Consider the following 23,113-nt stretch of genomic DNA (forward strand, 5'->3'; position numbering starts at 1 on the left):
TCGATTTAAAAAATTCTTTTATCTTTAGCCCTATACGAAGTACTGGGGGCTATTAGGATGAATATGCAACGATCTCCCCTCGTTTTTGCTGTGAAGTGAAATGACATAAGACTAGTTCCAATATGAAAACATTTGAGTTTTTCAATGTTGCTAAGTAGCTTAGGATGCTTTTAGCAGTGACACGTGTACCGAACCGATTTGACCGATTTATAATCAATACAAATTCGGACCAATATTGGTTGCAGGGTAGAGAATAAACTTGTCCTGGTGAATGAACTCTCAGATTTCTATGTTTTTTTAAGTTCTAGGGAGTCAACGTCACTAAAATTAAAGATATGAACGCCTCAACCAGTTTTCTGGTGTTTGATGCAAAAAATTTTACTTCGTTTGATTTGACGCACAACTTTTAAAGGTTCCATTAAAATAGTGAATACGCGAATAAAAACTCCTGACATTTATTTCATTAATAACTTAAACTCTTAAAGAAAGTATTGCACTACACTAATAGCTAGTAACACTATAGTTGGTTCAGCAATAGATACTCCATTAGAAATCTTCCATGGCTGACCGTTAACATAAACATTCTCATCATGAATTTCATCAAAATTTTCCAAGACAAAATGCGGATCTTCCGTAATTCCATTGAATGAAATATTCTTGAATGTCATTCTGATAATGGAGCGATCCGGTTCCGGATATCCTCTTATTTTTAAAGTCAGTGGTGCACTATCCGTTACCACCACATTTTCTATCACACAATCACGCAGAATTGGCATGAATACACCATCGGAACCTTCTTCGTAGTCGAAGTCGACTTCGATCACCTATACCGATCGAAAATTGGGAATTTTACTTTTAACAATAAATATCCAATCCAAACTACATACCTGTTTAGCAACACGACCTACGACAATATTTCTCACATTAAAATTTTCAAGTCGACCACCTCGAATTGCGTTATTTTTCACTCTAATAGCAGTATCCAAACTAGTACTGTCCAAGGTACAATCTTCGGCGAAAATATTTCTTATACCACCCGAACATCCACTTCCAAGTGTAATACCACCGTGTCCATCAGCCATTGAACAGTTCTGAATGACAATATTTTCAGATGGTTTGTTCACTCTTCGTCCATCGGCATTTCGTCCAGCATTGATGGCAATATTGTCGTCGCCGTTATTAAACGTAACTCCTGTAATCAAAACGTCTTTACAGCTTTCTGGGTCAACACCTGTAATTCATAAGTAGGTTTAGATTTTGGGAAGTAAGGTTTCACAAAACTTTCACACACCATCAGAGTTTGGGCCTAGACTGGTTATGTTTATGTTTCGAATTATTACATTTTCACACAAAACCTGAAAAATTGGCATTTTAGTCGGATCTACTTTCATAGCTGAAAATCAAAGAATTAACTGACTGGATGTACAATCCACATCGGCGATCGCACTATTGTAACTCCTTCGATTAAAACATTTTTCGATCTATATGGTTGAATGAACATCGGTCTTAAGTAGTGACCTTCACCGAAAATACGCTCGCTAACTGGTACACCGTCTTCTGCCATTTGGAACAGATCATTCCGATCTTTATCTTGATTCGTGCCGTTCGGATCCCAGCACATTCGGTGTACGTCAGGCCAATATCCTTTCCACGGCCACCAATGATCACAGTCACAATTACCATCAATGGTTCCACTTCCTGCCGACATTATAATTAAAGTTCAATGCTTTTTGTTCACTTCTTAAAATAGCTCTCTGTCGTGTTAAGCCAATTGAGGTAGTTAAGTTAATTGAGCTTTTGTAAGCTTTAAAATATTGCAAGGCCTAGGCTCTTGTAAGTATTAGCATACTGAATTGGCTTGACACGACCATTTTCTCGTATGTTTACCCGTAATTGCGATATTTTCCGCTTCAAAGGCGTAGATGAATGGAGAATAGTTCCACAACTCAACTCCTTCCCATCTGGTGAAAACATTTTTGTATTTCGTGGTGTCTCTTGTGAATCTTATCACAGCGCCAGCTGTCACCTCAAGTGCTACGTTTGATAATAGAGTGATTGCTGATGTCATATATGTCCCAGCGGGAACTCGAACTCTTCCACCGCCGGCATCAAACGCTGCCCGAATTGCAGTTTCGAATGCTTGAATGTTAGCATCAACAATAGATGTAGGCTCCTCTACACTACTAGAATTAGTGCTTCTAATCGCACCGTATTCATCAATGTTGAAAATTCGATTTGGTATTAGCGGTTCTCTGATTCGGCTTAGAATTTCCGGTACAAGGTCCCACGGATCGGACGTGCAGGCTAAATGTTTAGAGTTTGGTTCGTTAAAAAATGCGTTGTTGGTAGGATTGTCACTTATTAGACCATTTCTTACATCCAAGTAAAAATCCAACAGAAAACAAGATATTCACCAAAAGCTTTGTAGCCTTAGCCATTTCCGTTTACAATTCACAAAACGACTTACGTACACGACCGGTTAGTATGAAAAACGACATTAAATTAAATTCTAAAGATTACCGGTATTTATTCTCACGAAGACTATCATCTTCGCCTATTATCGACACTGATAAAATTGTCATTACATGACTACATGCTCTTCAGTGGAGATAAATGATCTGCGCACGAAGTCGTCAATGAATTTATTGACCATTAAGATAATGGAAGCTAAAGTGGATGTTTGCGTATAAGGTGCGACTAGCCCACATCACTTTATATTGATTTTCATAAAAACTCTGTTGTTATTGAGATTATTTCGGAACCGATATTAACCTATCTCATTCACGCCCCATCTCGCTCTATTTTATTTCGTTGCACCCACAACTATTCCTATCAATTAACCATTAAAGTGTGAACTACATAAAAATTATCTTAAAAACATTCAGCTCTTCCTCGTCGTTATCTATGCCAGAAATAGCACTGTATGGAATGTTCGCTGCAAAAAACTATTTTAATTTGAAAATTTAAAACAACGAAACTTTTTTTACGTAAAAGTTTTTCTCAGGTGGCGTCGTACTAATAATAAATCACCAATCAGACGTGAGAGCCGTTCAAAATGCCCGTGGCGGTAATAGTAATATTAGGTGTGTTGAAGAGTATTCGGCATCGACATACAACAGTGGCTAGGAAAATGGAAACTTACGTTTGGGTTGAAGGATCTGTAATAAATCGAAACAAATTTGATTTGATCCAGCCAAGTCGTCGGCTGCTCAGGACTCGGCTTAAACCTAAATGGATAGTCCGGTGAAAATATCGTAATAGATTTCAAAGTTATTACGAGATTTTGACCGGACTATCTGGTTAGGTTTGAGACTAGGCTCTAGCAGCTTACGACTTGACTTTCATTTTGAGTTGGCACCTGCCTAGACGGCGGCTCCCACGTTTGTCACCCATTACGTTCTTTATATAAATATTATCTTCATTCAAATATTTTAATGCCTCTTTTTGTGTATTCAGTGTTCTGTGCACTGTGCAGGATATAAGTTATTGTATAGTTCCCAATAATAACGAAAAACCGAACCGAAAAAAAAAAGAAAACAGAGTTCGAATAGCACTTTTCCGTATAATTTATTTTTTTTACCGTGCTCTCGTTGTTGTTTCCAATTAAATGAAAATCGATATCCATTCTAGTATATCTGAATTTAGAATCCCACGAAATTATATTTACTTTGGTTTAGGGAGGAGATTGTAAAATGTAAAATGAAGGCAGCAAAAAAAGTGTTTGCAATGGAAGCACATTTCGATCGATTTTTTGTTTTCGGAAAATAGAATGAAAATCTTAATTAAATTACGACTTTATGGAGTAGTAGAACTTATGGACTATATGGGCTAGGGCTATTCAGAAAATTTAAGCAAATTAAGATTTGTTACCACGAGCAATTAGTTTCCTATAGAAGAAAGTTTCTTCAAGAAACGTTTTTATTAGCTTCTGCTATGCTATATCATTGTCGTCATGACCTTGTAAACGTCAGACACGATCTCAGCTGTGAGACTTCGTCAGGTCAATATCGAATGAATTGAACCAACAACACACTGTCTGACAGTGCTATGTAACGAACGATTTTCATGTAAAAGCCAGTAAATTGAACGCAGTTAACATCAATTAATTGAGGTTAAGCACTACTTGACAAAAAATTAAGTAGGGTTAGTAACCCTGTACTTATTTCACCAGGCGAAGGACTGACCGATGGCTGTCATCATCACAGGTTTAGGTTGTAAACTCAGAGATCCTATAGGCTGACCAAATCAGATACTTTGGCGTTACAACCGACAAAAAACAAACTTCAAGCAGCGTACGGACTACGCTGCCGACAAAGAATTGAAACACTTCACATCCTAGTCGTACATCTCTAGACTTAATAAAGTCATCTCCAAATAAATGCTTATAAGCGCTCTTTTATGTGGTTTGTACTTGCCATGTATGCGGTGTCAAATATCGGCAGATCCAAGTCGTACAGAACAAGTGTCGGGTAAAAGTATCTCAACAGGAGTTACAAATCCTGAAAATTAGATTTTTGCATTTAAAAACTTCAGCCAGCTGCTTTCAGCTGATTCACTCATACAATCAAAAGCACTTATGCGGTGAATTAATTTCATGCACGCGCATGGTACACGGTGGGGTTGAACAAAAGTTAAATAAAGTCGCGACACCACCTCTGATTTTTTTCATGTTATTATTGAGTACTATAAGGAACCAAATTCAGTTCGCGAATCCATCCAGCCGTTTCGGAGAACCGGCACTCATGGCCGTGCAGGACCGACGAGTCAATTTGAATACAAATTGTAATCGCAACGGATTGAGGGACTAATTCTAAGGTAATTCGTGGTACAATGGCTTCCCTCGACATCCTGACCACGTAGCCACAGTCGAAATTTTGACATTTTTGAATGGTGATATGTCCAAGACGAAAATAGTTTGAAACTCTTTGAATGGTGATAGTGGTAGAGGATTCCATGCTCTATTTAACGCCGAGAATGTATTTTACAAAATTTGTCTGAATTGTACAATATTTGAAAAATTGTATTTTCACCATCCTCGGTGAAACTTGAACTCCTATATAATACATAGATTGACACTTCTCGCAACAAGTATCTGTTACGACATTATGTTTGCAGCAAGGTAACTCTATGACGAAATTTTCAACTTATTATCCATCTTTAAGTGCCCGTTCCTTTACTACGAGTGGTATTGTTATCCATTCTTCATAAATAAGTGGCTTAAGCCATTTGGAGCATTTCTTACAATGATTACGTGTATCTGGAGTCATTTCTCGAAATGAGTTAAGTTCAAAGTCGCCGACTATATTTATTGTCGTTCATAAATCTGCTACTTCTTTGGTTCAAAGTACTGTGCAGTGTTTGATGGAAAATCCTTGGGGAAATCTTTTACTTAGTTAAAAAATATTTTTCTATAAGACAATAATCATCGCTAGTAATCGCACATTTTTTCCGTCACTATTAATAACAGATTATGGTTATCCTCAAAAAAATATTTCCCTTTACTTGATTTCACTTCATGTTCATACAAATACTAAAAAGAAATTGAAAAAATTAAATTTTCACGATTATATCGAGGTCAATATGAAAACTGTCAAACTATCTGTTTTAACCAAGTGAAATTTTACCCGTTTCTGTACGAATTATCCCTATCCCAGTATATGATAGTGTATAGTCCCACTCTCGACTCTTCGAAACATTAAAGTCACGGTTTATTGATTCCCCTTCGGCCCCTTAAAAGTAATACCTAAACCATCTAGTGGAACACACACCATGAAGTATTTATTCTGAAGAAACTTACCTTGTCAATTAAAATAGAACTTTGTAACCTCTAGCCCGTCTAGACTAATTAATTAGAATAGTAATAAAAGAATTAATTAGCACCCTCCCTCCAAAACAAAGTTACCAAAATCAATTGTGCGGTTAATTATGCTAACAGAAAAATGATTACCTTCGATTAATCCTAAATATATAAACCGAATATTGCGTCTATTTGTGTCTCGGTTAATCAAAAAATAATTCTCCATAAATTAATGGTAATGGCAGCATAACATGTAGTATTTATTTTAAGCACCAAATAACTGCTAACTGGATTTATTATTCAGTGCAGTTGGCTTGATAATATGCAAATATTATGTGGTAATAAAAGCAGGACTAAAAAAACCACACACAGCAAGAAAAAACATTCAATATCTCTATTACTTCTGGCCAACGAAAATGAGCGTTTTAACATAAATAAACAATAAAACTCACCCACAGTTTAATTAGAAAGTTCAACATGAACAACGACGACTAAGTTCACTCATGATAATAATACCGTATAACCGAGGCTGACTGGAAAAAAGAACGAATTAAGAATAAAAAAAATGGTTGAATATAAGCTTCAGTAAATCAAACTTTTCCACATGCCTTATGAATGGGCTAACATGTGAATTGTGAAAATACACATCATGGTTTTTCGTATATGTGGCATTATATATATGTATAATACATTGTGCCGTGTATTATGCTGTCTACATACATCCGACTAAAACGGACATATATTTTGCAAGCATCGAGAAAATAAAATATTACTGTAAGGAAAGTGCGACACACAAAAAAGCCTATATAATATTCCACATAGGAGCCATGAAAATATTCACCCTTTTTCGGGATAAATATAAATTTTCGTGCGTTTTTCTTTCACTCGCATGTCCCATTGTGTGTTGGAATACACATTTTTTTCTTCTTTTGGTGCGTGCGAATCATAAGTGCATTTGTATGAGTATATGCGTCTGTGAATTATACATTTTACTTTTTCGGTTCACGCTTTATAGGGGTGTTTCGTAATTTACGCATCGTACTACCAGGATGATGGAATTTATCTGCATGAAACGGAATCCCGCATCTAGCAGTACGTAACACACCATGTACAGCAGTCAGGCAGTACGCGGTTCATTAAATGCATGTCACTTTAAAAATGCTACCAAAAAAGAAGCTCTGGTTGAGAAGCGAACTCCTTGATACTAGTTTTAAATTGACAGTCAGTTGAATTGGGTGTCCTTATTTACTCAAAGTGTAACCATCGCTGAAGATTTTTTCAAATATTAAATAGAGAGATTTTTAAGAATCAACAATAACCATACAATTCATACTATAAGGTTTGACTTCCACTTGCCAGAAAATTCTTCGTGTGAGAGACAATTTTTCAATTTTTTCTTTGTTTACTTGACAGCTCGCTCTCGGCTCTCACACTGAGTACTTTTTGATTAGTCGAAACCATACCTAATTCATTCCGCAAGCGATATCGACGTTACTATACTTTAAAGTACGTAAATATCGTAATGAGTTGTTTTCATATTTTCAACACATGTACAATGAATAAAGAGAATTGGAACGAAATTGTCGATTACTTTATTATTACGCACTTTATGAACATCCCCACCCAATCTATACATAAAAGATTTTGTGTGGAAAATGATATCGATTTTTCATTTTTTTTTTGGCGATGGGTTATTTTGTAACGAAACAAAAAAGGAGGGAAAATATCTCCCGCGTGATTTTTGTTATTGTTGTACATTTTTTTATCGCTTTATGCACACATAAAATACACGATCATTATGCTAACTGAGAGGTAATGGGTTTTGTAATAAAATTTATTTCATTTTGTTCACATAATGTACATGTTGAACAATACGTGGAAAAAGTTAATAAAGTAACGTTTCGACATCAGTGGAAAATTGCTATCACAAAAAAATAGCAGCAGCAACAACAACAGCACCGACAATGAAAATCAATAAAAAATTAATTAAATTTTGAATGACATCAAAAGCGGATATAAAAATGGTAATACCAATTGCTTCAGTTGGATGCTACAAATATAATGACAAAACCACTCGAACCGACCATCCTGCCACATTCCAACATCCATCGCCAAACCATTCAACCACCTCCACAGAACCACCAACCACAACAGCTAAGCGATCACATTTCAATTGATGCTGTGAAATTATTCGTTGGTCAAATACCATGTCATTTTGATGAAAATGACCTTCGACTGACTGTTCGAAAGTTTCGGGAAAATTTACGAGTTTTCAAAGCTTATGGATAAGTACTCACTGGGATGCATAAAGGTGAGAGAATTTTTTTTTTCTTACATTTTTAACGTCTTTGCACTTAAATGAGTTTTTTTTATCTTTTTATCTTTTTCGACAAACGACGATGTCTTTTTAAAAGCATAAATAATTTATTTGAGACCGAATATACAGAGCAGAGCATTGTAACAACCTCTCATTTCACTTATACTTTATATATAGAGACGACTCCTCAGTTAGTTCCTCATACGCTTTTCAAAAGTATATTTTCAGAGGGAATTTACAGTAGGTGAAATGAAAGGAAAGCAGAAAAAAATCCGTGGCACACATACATACGGTACTGGGAAACAAATTGGAACGACTTTTTCAAGTCTCAGGTGTGACATTATAGATCTATTGAAATATTGTTATATTCTAGAGTGCACGTAGTTTGTGTGGATGAATGGCAGTGCGGGATATAATGTGGATTAGGTAATTCTTTTTGTTCTAAAATACGAAAAAAAGAGAAGAAAATTTAAAAAGGAACCATTTCAATTTTTCTTCATTTGTTTCACATTCGGAACGATGATAAACGAAACCAATATACCCTCACATATTTTAGTTTTATGCAGTGCCATTCTATTATGTGCTGTAACTGTGTATACTATAACTGGTAACTACTCACAGCGAGAAGTGGAATAAAACTGCATGTTTCACGGCTCTTGTCATTTTACTTAACAAATGTTCGACCTCAATTTTTGAAGAAGACCAACGTATCAGTATATAGTGATTGAATCTACTACTTACTTACTCGATACAAAATCTATTACTTCGTTTTTTCGGCATATATTTTGAAATACAAAAACTGAATGAATTGGAGGTCATCGCTTATTTTGTCGTTGAGGTTGATAACAGATGATTAGTCGTTTCTAAAAGGTGTAATTCTAGTACCGCTCTTTTAATAATCAGTAAATCATTATGTGATTTCTATTTCTATTTCTATTTCTGTGACGAATAAATAGATTGAAATGATGACACTTAATGATGCCATACGATTAAAAAATAATTATTATGTGGTAGGAGGGGTAATGAGATCGTTACACTTCTGTACATAACACGAACGAGCGTTAGCGACATACAATGCGAATGCAACACAACATTTGAACAGTTTAGTTTCTTTCATTTAAATGCAGAGTAAAACAAAACTCCCTAGGGACGGGTCGCGGTCGACGATAGATTAATGTATCATATAAAGCTTATATACAGAACCGTTTAATGAATTACATACTCACTCCGGAACGATAAAAAACATAATCACATTGTCTCTTGCATTAACACCTACTTACTCGCAACGACACCTAATTTATTGAACGTGCAGCTTTTTATCAGTGGGTTATACCATAAAGGCGTTCAAAATTAATGCATTCACATTCTCTCACCGAATACTGTTAATGATATTACCACTGCCAAAATGAAGTGAAGTAGAAAGAAAACCACTTTAAGTTTACACTAAAATAAAATCCATTTTTCCTATTCGTACACAAAATTTGAATGGTCATCATTTCACCATTTATTATACGAAATGAAATCACGATAAACTTAACTTAAACTTTAATCTTTTTCTTATATGGTTCTACTATAATATAAAACGAAACGAATTCATCAGACAAAGTTTTGCAATTTATGTATATTGGTTATGTTTAGTGTAGCCTAGCCCCCATGACTAAACGGAAATATCCGACGTCTTATTTAAAACTGGATCTATTATAGCTGATAGATAAAAGTTGTTAAAATGTCTGAAATTGAGTTGGAAAATGTTTCGAATTATAATGAGATGATTGTTAATGGTTCGTTGCGCTGCAATTGCTTTTGGAGGACAATCATGTTCGAGATGTAGATGGAAAAGTTAATGTCAATCGAAAATATCGATTCAAAATGATGTAAGTTTAACTCAGAGAGACAACTTTAAATTGATCGTGGTCAATCATTACCAGTCTTGTATTACTTCGCTTCAAATCTGTTCCTACTGTTCAAACTTGATATCGAAGATGAAGAAGAAGAACAAAATGAAGATGTTGAAGTAGATTGACATTTCATATGGCTGTTGCTATTCGCATACGAGTGCAAGTAGTCAATTGTGATACTATTACCGCACGGGTGCAAATAGTCAATTGGAAGACTATTCGCACACGAACGTTTTTCTTCTTCATTTGTTTCGGTTGTCATTGTGACAAATGATAAAATGTCATCAGTTCCAGTTCTTAATTCTAGGTGTACCTCTATAAGGGTGATTATAATGGTGACATAGACTCCAGTAATGTTTATTTTTTTAAATAACAGCATCAGCTTCTTATGTTCCATGAAGAAAAAAAGAGCAAAAGTTCATTATGTTCCATGTATTAGAATCATCAGCTTCTTATGTTCCATTTTATAAATGGAAGCAAAAGATCCTTATGTTTCATGCTGTAAAAGGAAGCATAAGATCCTCATATTTCATTGGAAGAATAAGCTCCAAATGTTCCATGCTACAAAAGGGAGCATAAGTTCCTTATGTTCCATGTTGTAAAAGGAAGCATAAGCTTTTCATGTTCCATTTTGTAAAAGGAAGCATAAGATATTAATATTTCATGTTGTAAAAAAAACGTAAAAACATTGTTGATGTAACTTAAACCGAAAACTGCTCTGAATGACTATACTGCATGCATACAAAAAGAACTGTAATCGTCTTTGTTTAGAACAGTAGAGAACTCGATTGGACAGGCTCAATGGCTGTTATGACATTGATCGTCCAAACGACTAACGAACTTGGCCTACCCTACTTCTCCATCGTCATATTCTTTCATAGGTCATTATTATATGTATACTAGAAAGAACCTTTTGGATTACGCTCATATTATTTCCTTCAATCCACATTACAGATTTTCTATTTCAATCGGTAAATCTCTAACTTTGAGAGTTTTCCATTTCTACAATAATATGAAATACAAGAAATCATTTTTCCTTTTTTATAATATACTGCACTTTGGGGACTTAACAAAACAATATAAATTTTTTACTACTTATATCCATTTTCCCATAACACAAAATCTTTGCATATATTCGAGTCAGTATAAATTCTTCTCGTTTTCCATTTAAATATATTTCCATTTTTCTGTGAACTTTTTTATTTTTCTTTTTTTTTCTTTCGTCTCTCTCCAGAAATGTTCTTCAGAATAATACAAGGCACAGCTCGACGGAGGTTACGTAGAAAATGACATTTCGTATGATTAAATGTAAATTACAAAAGAAAATACCCAGCAAACATAACCAAAAACCAAAAACGTAAAGAAAAACTTACACACCAGCAGTATTATTCAGTTTTCTGTTGTCGAATTCTATGTGCTTATGGGTTTTACTTTTATCGTTTTTTCCTCGTTTTTGACTTTTGTGGTTTTTATGGTGTGAATAATGTATTTTGTTCCATGTTTCATGTGTGAGTAAAAGGACAAATTTTTTTTTATTTCTTTAGGATAAACAGAATGTCTTTTTATGGTGATATTTTCTCCGAGGGAGGTTGTATGTATGGGTTGTGAATGACACAAATCTTTTGTTTTTTTTTCCTTCTTTCTTCTTACATTTTTGATTTATGAAAATTTGGTTTGATTATAACGGTACACAGAGAGAGAAATTCTCTACACATTTGTCGCATTAACATTATTCTACTTGCACCATCATTTCCATGAAAAGTAAATTCCTTTTTCGTAATAAGCTTTTTCGATGGTGCCATCCATCCATTCATACAAACAGTAATGCCGAATAATACAAACATTTCCTTTTAGTTCAAGTTCTCCGAATATTGTTTACTTACATTATTTACCCATCAGTCTTCAATTATTTCAGTTCTAAATAAATAATGACTCTGAGCCTGAATATACCGAGTTTTTGTATGTAACAATCGATTAAGCTTGAGCTTTACAGCCTATAATGTGGAACATTTGTGTTGTAAAATCGATTTCTTAAATTTGTCAAGAAAAATGGGAAGACATTTCCTCACACTAGTTTCTAAGTTATACACATTTAGACAACAGAGTCGAAGTTTTCGGTTCAAATTCAACATTGGAATAGTATCTTGTGCCCCAAGATTTAGTCAAACTTTTATTGTGGACATGATGTATGGAATTTCAATTCCACACTTGAAATTTTGAGCATTTCAATCTAGATATCGCGATATATCGAGGTGGAAATACGTCGTATTTCAATTGTCGGTGGCCGAAATAGTACATTTCGTACCTAGGACTAAAAGTCTTTTTTAGCGTGTGAGAAGTTTCCAGGCAGAGCCGAAGGCGAGGTCGCAAAAAAAGACCGTGGTACGAATAGTACATTACTATGCAAGGGAAGTAAAGTGATATCTCGTATCCAGATGAGAAAAAGTATCCGAGGGCGGTAGCCCGAGGTACTTTTACTCATCATGATACGAGATATCACTTTATTTCCCGTGTGTAGTATAACGTTTTACTATGCGAGTGATGTAAAAGCTATTGCCTATACATGTAATAGCCTTATTACATGCACCAGCATAGTAATAGTATTTTTCATATTGGACGGAGAAAAAGTGCGACGAAATAGCTTTATGTCGTCATCTTATAAGTTCAATTTGTACCGTTTGGTGAAGCTTTCTTACCGTAATGCTATGTTTTGGTTGCCAATATCGTGCTTAACCAAATTAGACTGAAATCTTTTACTTCTCTTAATACAACTAAGAACGGCTAAGAATTCAGTAATTTTGTTTATTTTTCTTATTTCGGACAACCATACGAAGCGATTTGAATCATATAGATCGATGATTATCAAGTCTACTAGGTCTTTAGATCTACAACGTTTCGATCAATTACCCAGTTAACAATTTATCCCACGAAATGTACATAAATTGCCATCGGAAAATGGGCCCGTCACACCGAATGTGCTTTGACTTTCGAACATTTAATGGCTAATTTTTTTCAGTGCAAATTCGTCCCACACCGAATATACATTAAATGTTCAATTGATGTGGTCCAGTAATCTACAACTTAACTGGTCCTGAAACTGATCCACACTTATTGTACATTAAGAGTACAATAAGTGTCCATTAAATGGACACTAAATGTACATTTAATGGACAACGATAAATCAACTAAATTCTTTAAAAAAAAAATTCTTCTAATTTCTTTCTTATTTTTTGCCAGTTTTTGTACATTTTTTGTGATGGAGTTTCCACGATTTTCACCACGTTTTTCGAAGTGCTTTTGTGTGTGTGCTGAAATTAGAGAACTACAACCCTTATTTTTTTTTAAAGAAAAATTTACCTTGACACGACCGGGATTTGAACCACGAAACCTATGGGTTTTGAGCCAAACGCATTACGAACTAGACCACTGAGACTTGTATAAAAGATGGTCATAGTGTGAATATAAGTCTATATCTAGAGAAGCATTATTTGAACATTTTTTATGTACATTTTATGTACTTTTCGGCATATATTGTTAAAACTCTTGAACAGGTCTTGTAAAAAGACACCAGAAACCATTCAAATATTCTTCTATGAGGAAGGTAATGGAAGGAATGTCCAAAAAATAGAGCGCAAAGTTTTACGTACATAAAATGTATACATTACTAAGGAGCACCACATTTAAAAAATGGACTTGTGTTAACTGGGTTACGTTCTTCAGTTCGAAGAAACCATTTCAGTATTTACTTTTCTTTCACTGTAATTGGAGATGAAAAACATTAACAATAGTTAAATTGGTCTAATAGAAAATATCTCCATTCGACAACTCATCGATTTTCCGCAAAAATACAAAAACATGCTCCATTTCGCCTTTCCTCACAGTACCAATTTTATCGTGCAGGTCACAGAATAGCAGACAATTAAGAATCAAAAATTTCCAAATGCACATACTCATTCAATGAATGCACAGAACGTACATTTTCAGTTTATCAGTCAAAAAGTAAATCGCATCCTCAAACTATTCGTTCACCCAATCATTTATAGAAATATATTCACATCTGTTAATCTCGTCACGAATGCTCACCTTTTTATTACTTTTTTCCATCCACCTCACACAATCTCAATTTTTCATTCGAAAATATGATTGAAATGGCAAATATAACCAAAGTTTATGGAAAAAAAGTACGTTTTTATGTTGGTAAAATATTATTTTCCTCGATTCATCAGAAAAAAAACGACCTGAAAAAAAAAACAAAAGTTTTCATTTCAGATTGAAAAGTGGAATTTAATTTTATTTTTCATGAATTTCACAATTCTTTTTTGGAATTTTCATCTCCATAGGATCTGTACAGTTGGTGATTGGCTACCTAAGAATACAAATGGTAGACTTTTTTCATTGGCATTGTGACGTCCATCGATACTAGTGCCATTTAACTCTTTGTAATTTTTTTATCACCGAAAAAGTATTCAATTTGTTAGTTTTTGATGTGTCCCTACAGTCCTTTTTGCAGCAGATTATACACACGCAGTGCTTTTACAATAAATCTGTTCATTATATATAAAAAAAACTACTTTGATAGTTCATTATATCGCTTTTTTGATAAATTTCTTTTGGTGATGAAACGATTGTGAAAGGTTACTTTCATTACTGTTATGATTCGCTAAATATGTACACATGCAAAAAAGACGATAGTTTACTTTAATAAATTTTCTAAAACTCACGATAATCTAGATAATGCTGTCAAGGACGAAGTTACTTTCTGACACAATTACCAAAAATTAAATTGTCGTCTAAAGTAGATGAAAAAGTCAGCCGAAGGCATACACTGGTAGAAGATGATTGATACTTACGATCAAAGTAAAATAAGTAGTGAGCTTTGTCGTTGTTACAATTATTTTAATCCTCACCCACCACCCACCATTCAAAATTGAAGAATTTTAGGGAATCAATTCCCTTAAAATAGGCCCTGCAATCGACTCACTTTCCCACGATGTACGATGCGGCATTTTCCTCTTTGATAAAGTTCTTTGATGATGTTAAAGATTTTTGCAGAAATTCCGTAGCTCAACAAAATCTCCCACATTACATTTCTATCCGAACTATCGAACGCCTGTTTGAAATCCACAAAAAAAAACAAACACGATGGTGTCTTAAACTCCGCTGACTGATCCATGCACCATTAGATCCACATAAAGTAAATTGTTGTGAAGACCTTTCAATATTTAACTAAGAGATCATATTAAGAGATCATCATCAACTTCAACAAATATGCACACACACATTTTAATTGGACTGGCATTATGCCGAATATATGCATTTTTTCCTCACCTAGACAGAAAACGAAATTAAATCAGTGACCTTGGGTGAAAACCCCTCATGAACTTTTTATAAGTCAATCACAATTATGTTTAGCATAAAAACATAAATTCTACCCTTATCCTACCAGCAACGGGTTCTCGTTGTATGTATATAAAACAATAGAGAATTTCTAAATGGTGATGAATGTGATGATGAATTAGAAAACTTTTTTTCTGTTCGTACGGCAAAGAGTCTATTGAGCATTTTATATAATTCGTGTTTTTGTTAGTGTTTCAGACATGCAAAGTTTATTTTCCCACCACAAAAAGAAAAACTTGAAAAAATATGTCGATGAGAAAAAAAAGCATAATTTGTCTACGTATAATTTGGCAAATGATTGCCATCATTTTAGTTTTAAAAGGTGGTGCGGTTATATATGCATATAGGTACGTTGGCTCATACTCATTTTATTTACTTTACGAAAGCTTTCTACGAAGAGATAGGGAGAGGGAGAGTTACTATAGCAGAGAAGACCAACTGTATGCTTGTGGGATTCCGTTGGTATACCTTCCCGTTGCTTCAATTTGTTTTTATCCGCTCATTGAGAGCGAATCTCTCACATGTTCCAGTACATTTGCGCAATAAATATCTGCACAATGTTTTTATCCTCACTTTAGCTTGCAATCTCCCTTAAAGTATGGTTAAATTTGTAGTAAACTCGCACAACACGCACACATTGATGAAACCTGTGTACGTATTTGTACGGATTGTGGGTGTCTGTGCATGGTTCATCAAAATCGCTCTGCATTTGATATGGTTTTATTGAGAAAATGAGTAAATGCTTTTCACGAATATCTGACGTCATCATGATGATATTCGTCTATGCTTTTGCTCCACAGTACTGTGGCATAAGCCGCTGAATCAAGTTTAATTCTGTACTACACCATCTGTTGTTCGTACGTTTAATTTGTGTGTATTTTAACAAAAATAATAATATAGAAAATGTCGTGAGTGATCTTTATTTCAAAAAAAAAAATTTTGTCGTGTGTGTTGTGTTTATCGATTGTATAAATTAATCTGTTTTGATTCGACACCGTATTTTCGAAGAGGAATTAAAAGGAAAGCCAAGTCAAATTAATCCTTTGCCGAGCGTTTTTAAGAGAATAAAATGAACCAGAAACTTTGATTTCGAAACCGCCAAACTAAATTCAAAACACGAATTTAAGAACTTCGAATCAAAAATTAAAAAAAATTGTTCGACACCTTTAAAAAAACAGAGTTAACTTAACACCCAGTACATCGTACAGTTAAGGATTATTAAGTTGTTTTAATTGTCACATTAAATGTTTAAATGAAACAATTTAACCGGGAAAAAATTTAAAATAAAAAGGAAAATATCACTTCAGACAAACAAGTACAGGGATTAATTTAACATAAATGTTTTTTGTAATTTAACACGATTTTGTAATAAAATAAAATTAAAAAAAGTGAAAAATTTACACGACTCATCGAAAAGGAACCTAAGTTTTGTTGTTACGTGTGTTGATAAGGACATTTTCGGTAACAAAACGGAAGCAAGGAATAAAAAATCATTTTCCATATTTTCTTGCAACTCGATGTACTAATATAACCTGTTGTTATCGATTCATTGTTTTTAAACTGGTAACGTTTGTGTGTTCGGCGATACAACGGATTGAATGAAAGGTTTTCGTTCGGAACGAATAAAGTGAAAAGTGAATAAGAAAAACTTTGTCTTTCCTCGATTTGACGTGTCTATACTCAAAGACGGATAATTATTTTTCTTTCGTAATATCTTTAGACGTTATTTGTTTACCAAATTTTTAGTTTTGTTACCTTGTGTCCTGCATTAAGGAAGAAAAACAGAAGAAATTTTCTTTGGTTCTATTTCGGATAAAAACTATTCGAAACGATTCATTAATCCCAAATATTAACTCATCTTATTAATATCCTTCAGCTCATCGATCAGGATTTAAAAGTGCCTCACTATGTTTGTCGTTCGTGTAACTATCAATGTTGTAAATTCAATGGAAATTTGTGTATTTAATTTGTGAAAACATTTTTAATTTTCCAAAAGAAAAATCAGAAATTTTCAGTTTATCATTTTGTGTTTTCCAAACCAAAACCGACGGATTTAAAATTAAACGAAAAAGCAAAAACCAATATTTAAAAGAGCGAATAAAAATTAAAAATTCTGCAAAGTAAATAAAATCTACATGTGACAAACAAAATGAAAATTTTTTGAGTTTGATTTTGATGTGAATTTGTGTTAATCAATTTAAATTATTAAAAAAAAGAAACAACGGGAAAAATCACAATTGGAAAGTGAAATTCATACCACGAAATTGTTTTTTTTATCTAATTGAAACTTTCTCTTCCAAATATAATAAAAAAAAAGAAATCAACCAAAATATCGTTAAAAATGTGCTTTGTGGAACGAAGAGCATAAAAGTCTTGGCTTGTAGCTTCATCTGCACACACACAGAAAAAATAGACCCAAAGAAAGACGAAAAAAACGGAAAATCTATTATATTGTTGTTGTTAAATATACCGAACATATAAGAGGATTTCCCTCATTCGGGAGAATAGAAAAAAAAAATAATATGCGAGGCAATTTTCATCATTTATCTTTGCATGAGTGACTCACTTTATATACAAATAGGAAGATAGATAGATGGATATGTACATACATCTATATATGGTGAAGTGTGTGATATAACGAGTGCTATGTATAAATGATTCTTTATATTGTGATACAATGTTTATATAAAATTGTATTGTATATGACGATACACATTAGACAACTATAACTACAACGTGGTATAAACATAATGTGATTTGTGATAAAAATACACAAAACATATATATACTGGGAAAACAGATAAGGACTATACTTTTATCCGGCACACTGTGTTTTGTATTCATCTATAAACATATCCCAGTTCTTTATCAAATTCGGTGATGTGTTGGCTATAAAACACTGTATATGTATATGATATGTACATGTGATTACCCAAAAGATTGGATTAATTTGAAGACACCCCATCGAAACGAAGTTGATTAAATGGATTACGGTTTTTTTGTGTGTGTACTTTTATCGACAAAATAATAAAATTCGTTTTTATTATTAGCCTGGATCATTCGGTTTAATTGTACGAAAGTAAGTGTCTGTTTTAGAGCTTTATTACGAAAGTTACATGAAACAAAAACTGATTGTTTTCTGTTGAAAAATCCGTCGGACATTAGACGTAACAAAATGATTATATACTCGTTCGTCTGCCGAATTTCGTTAGCAAAAATATCTCATCGGTCCATCCAAATATATATTTTTTTACACCGTTAAAAGACCAAATAACATGCATAAGCCCGATAACAGTTCTGAATATATCTGAATATCAAATTTAATTAAACGCCAAATACCACAACACCGCAAATATTTTCAATTTAGTTCCATCAAATTTCCAGTAATAATAAAATTTTGATTTAAAATTCCCTTTTATCTATATTGCTCTGGCATGTTTGTAGTTTGAGCTTTTGTGGAAACATTTTCCACATTGGCATGAAATTCTTGTTTGATTTGGTTGGCTGTGCTATGCGTCTAAATAATTCCGTCCTAATTATAACATCAAGTGACAAAAATACATTCTCGAGCTGAACATTTAATAGTCACTTGCCACAGGGTCCAACAGATAATACGGAGATTGCAATTTTCAGTTATAAGTTGACGTAGAACTTGAAAATTATAAGATTATATATAAGATGACCCTCCATATATATATGTTGTATAGTGTGGTGATGTTACTTATAATTTTCATGTTTTATGTCAAGTTAAAATTACAAGTGAAAATCGCAATCTCCCTGGTAATACACTTTGTCGTGTGTAGCAGCAATGACCTTACTGTCCACTTTATGCTTTCTATTTAGTATGTTTTGGGTTTGAGATATAGGATCTTTTAGATTATGAAAAGTTAGAAAAATGAAATATGGAAATTTCCATGAAATTAACGCATTTACCAACACATTATGTTTGTAACAGAGCGAATTTTAATCACTGTTAATTAGAGATGATGGGTGGTGTGAGCATATTTTAATTCAAATTCGAAACAGGCAAAAGGACTGTGGATTCGTATTTTTTGAAAAGATTTGGGCTTGGCACAAAAATTTGGTATGCCCGCCCACTCATTCCTAACTAATACCTTTGCAATTGCCCAAAAATGTCGAATCAGCCAAAAATTGTAAAAATTGGGCATCTAAAAGCAGTTATAAATCACAGATAAATGGAAGCTACTAACTATACGAGTAGTAAAATTGGTTTGTAGGATCGGGTTTATTGCATCTGTCATTAATATTTGATTTCTGCTATTAAATATCAATGAAATTATGTGTCGGCCGCTGCACGTCTAATTAAATTTAAAGTGTAGGCTAGTTGTAGTTTAACTTTTAAGCTATTATAAAAAAAATCTCAGTTTAATAGAATGAGAAGATGCAGAGATAGGTCAGCACATCCAAGTTATCACCAGAGCTAGTTGTGTCGGTTAACTAACTTTTTTGCAAAACGAAGGAAAGCCATGAACTATGCTTGAGCTGAAAATTTATGAGACAATTGAAACATGAGAATTTGACCTAGATTGAGATAGATCACGTAATTTCATCACCTATGACAGTTTGTTTGATGTTTGCATATCGATTCACGTCACAAACTTGAAAGCATTTTTGAAAAATTCCATTTATTAATCATTCCTTGTCGAAACAAGTGTGGAACACTATTCTTAATAAGGCTATGAGCATTGTTTCAACGAACAAAACAAAACATCTTATCGATCTCTCTTTGTATCATGAGAAAGTTTGCCTTATATAAATGCTATTTTAGCACGAGCGTTTCGGGTGTGCGAAAAAAATCGATTTTCAATTTTCATGACTTTCTGACATGATTTTCCTCATGATTGACCAGCTGAGAATGGAAATAATGAATTATTAAGAGAAACTATGAATTTCTTAGAAAAGATTGATGAACTTGGAATTATTGTTTTGTTGTAGCAGTAATGAAAGAATGAAAATTTGTTGTTTTCACACAAAAAAATTATTTCGGAAAAATGTTTTTCATATAATAGTGAAAGAATTGAAGTGAAAATGAAAAGAAAATTATTAGCGAGGGGCATATCATCGTGTATTTTGAGTGGAAAAAGATTTTCTAAAAGAAAATCTAAAATGATTTTCCTGTTATTTTCAAGGATTTTCGTGTGATTTTTAAAGATTTTCCTTTGATTCTCTTAAGAATGAACGGAAATCCTGAGGATTTTTTTTAACAAAAGATTTTTTTGAGTGCAAAGGGATTTTCTATGTTACTTCTTTTGTTTAAACTATGAAAAGTTATCCAGTTTTACTGTATATTTATTATGTTAGAGGACCCCAATGGTGTCACACCATCCTAAGTTCATCGTTTATTTTTGTCGTTGTTGGCGACAACAGATGGTATATATTTCACAGTTCACAAAAGCACATAAAATTACCTTTCAAATGATACACGACCATGTACGACTTATGTACCACGAGAAATTTCTGTAAGAACAGTGTAAGTCTTCGGTTGAAAACTTCAACTGCACATATTCCAGTGTGGATGAATTTTAAAACCCATAAGTCCCTATTCGGCTCAGTAGTACATGTGATTAACTTTCTAATGACACCCCACACGACCCTCTACGGCTCACGTAACTGGAGAAATTTTAGTAAGAAAAGTGCAAGTTTTCGGTTTTTGATCACCAGCCACACAAGCCTCGAAGAATTTTTTTGAAAGTGGTATTGGCTTTTAGGGTCGAATACCTTTCTAGGCAAACATAAAATAGTCCACTGGAAAATGCGTCCGATGTCGGTAGGCTGTTCTTCAAAAGAATTTCTCAAGAGGTTGGTAGAGGACCGCGCAATTCGGATATCTGCAAACTTATGGTATGGGATGTTATCACTAGGCACCTAGATTAGAGCCATATATAAATCTCTCAGGCATAGTAGTTACCCAGGCAACAGTATTACTTTTTCGAAAAAAAAAAACGCAAAAATGGAACTATCGTGAAATTTGAGTCGCTCTAGCTTATCCGTACCAAAACTTTTGATAGAAAATTTTTGTACTTTATTCTTCCCTGAACTCTAACCTTTCGATTGACATCTTTTACGATATGATCCGACCGCGATAACTGTTTCTGTAGTCACGTTTTAGCAGCAGAGTCGACCGACGACGAAGCAAGAAAAATTTAAATTTTTGTTCGGCAATAAAATTATGTTATAGTCGAGGTTATAGTTATTTATACTACAAGAATTAAAAGGTATAAAACATAAAATACGTATGCAGTTCTTGTAGAATAGAATTTCTTATATATTGAGCGCTTAAACGCACTTTATTTGACCAAAAACAAAACACACATTCTGTGTGTATATACACGCGTCATATATGTAAATTTACAATTCAACTATAAAACTTATATATTGGCTTATGTATTTGATGTTCATACGCGAATAGCAAAGCCTTCTTTATATCGAGGATTGAGGTCAGATAAAGCGCGTTTTTTAAACGAGAAATATATAAAATTGATTACGAGGCCTGAAATATAGTTTTTACATAACAAGGGATAACAAAATTGAAAAGTAGAGTTTTCGTGTGAATTTTGTTAATCGGAGGCAAAGCCGAGGTCAATAAACACACGAAAACTAGACTTCTCATTTTTATCCCGAATGGATTTTACATGCTGAGGGCGTCGGAAGAGGCTTAAAACATGAAAAGTAAGATTTTAGACGCATGTAGCGTAGCATGTAAAAGACTATTACGAATTTATTATTTCAGATGAAAAATATTATTATATACCTGACAGCCGTTAGATTGCTTTTAAGTTGCAAATATCAATAACGTTTCATCGCAAATAATAAATTCGTAAGAATTGTGATGTAATAGTACATTACGTTACAAGGGAGAAGTCAGAAAGTTACTTTCCGAGTGACGTATATAGTTTTACATGCTTGCTAAGCGGGGCGAAAGTAAGAAATGTCAAATTCAAGGGGCGAAAGCGATAGCTTTCGCCCCGTGGGTTTACATTTCTTTTTCGCCCCGCTTAGCAAGCATGTAAAATAGTTGTTTATACATCGTGTGGCTAAAAAAGCATTTATCATCGAGTTGTATACAACGTTTTTCGCAATAAAGGCAACGGAAAGTCCTACTTTTCGTCACTTGTTGCGAAAACTATATTTCAGGCCTCCTAATCAATTTAACATAATTTTATTGCCGATCATAAATTTAAGTTTTTCCAGCTTCGTAGTACTTACTGCTAAAACTGTTTGATCATATCGTATAAGGTGTCAATCGAAAAGCACTCCAGTCGATGCGTATGTACTATATCAAAAATTAGCTATTACAACCGATTTTTTATGGACGCAGTATATCTACAGTGAACGACATCTCAAATGTCTCACTGTCAAATTTTTCTGAGAATTTTATTGTGTCATTGCAAATTCACAATGACATTCTCTGAAAAAAATGACAGTGAGACATTTGAGATATCGTTCACTGTAATTAATATTTGCTAAAGTAGGTCAAAACGAAATACAACCGCTCTAACTATAACCAACCAATGTAAAAAATTAAAAAAGTGTAATTGATGCCATAATATTTTATTAAAGCTTCTGTCGTCTTTTCAATAGAACTTCAAAGTTTTTGGCCCACATAATTAATTTATTACTGTGTATGCAGTATGTGTATACCTTCTGTATGAATACCCATAGCTTTCAGTATTTTTCGTTAAC

The 23,113-nt window shown here is 33.7% G+C and overlaps 2 protein-coding genes across 11 annotated transcripts in view; one reads left to right on the plus strand and one right to left on the minus strand.

Annotated features, from left to right (window-relative positions):
* Positions 1-433: 433 nt before the first annotated feature.
* On the minus strand, positions 434-2,523 carry LOC119080710 (probable polygalacturonase). Its single transcript, XM_037189171.1, has 6 exons — positions 2,378-2,523; positions 1,888-2,304; positions 1,418-1,698; positions 1,292-1,355; positions 888-1,231; positions 434-824 (listed from the first exon to the last, which is right to left on the minus strand). The coding sequence occupies exons 1-6, from the start codon at positions 2,436-2,438 to the stop codon at positions 480-482; spliced, it is 1,512 nt and encodes a 503-aa protein (XP_037045066.1). The 5' UTR covers positions 2,439-2,523; the 3' UTR covers positions 434-479.
* A 13,690-nt stretch (positions 2,524-16,213) lies between these two features.
* LOC119080723 (CUGBP Elav-like family member 4) overlaps positions 16,214-23,113 on the plus strand; it is a 243,266-nt gene continuing 236,366 nt past the window's right edge. For all 10 annotated transcript variants that reach the window (XM_037189209.1, XM_037189212.1, XM_037189214.1 and 7 more), the window contains exon 1: positions 16,214-18,488. The gene's annotated coding sequence lies outside the window, so the exon portion shown is untranslated. The remainder of the gene's footprint in view (positions 18,489-23,113) is intronic.

Source organism: Bradysia coprophila, unplaced genomic scaffold (assembly GCF_014529535.1).
Source record: "Bradysia coprophila strain Holo2 unplaced genomic scaffold, BU_Bcop_v1 contig_350, whole genome shotgun sequence".
NCBI classification, from domain to species: domain Eukaryota; kingdom Metazoa; phylum Arthropoda; class Insecta; order Diptera; family Sciaridae; genus Bradysia; species Bradysia coprophila.

Coding starts and splice junctions, on each gene's coding strand:
- LOC119080710 (XM_037189171.1), bottom strand. CDS start 2,438: ATGGCTAAGGCTACAAAGCTTTTGGTGAATATCTTGTTTTCTGTTGGA. Junction 2,305..2,377: donor TGTTGGATTTTTACTTGGAT/GTAAGAAATGGT, acceptor CTAAACATTTAG/CCTGCACGTCCGATCCGTGG. Junction 1,356..1,417: donor CGATGTGGATTGTACATCCA/GTCAGTTAATTC, acceptor CCAATTTTTCAG/GTTTTGTGTGAAAATGTAAT.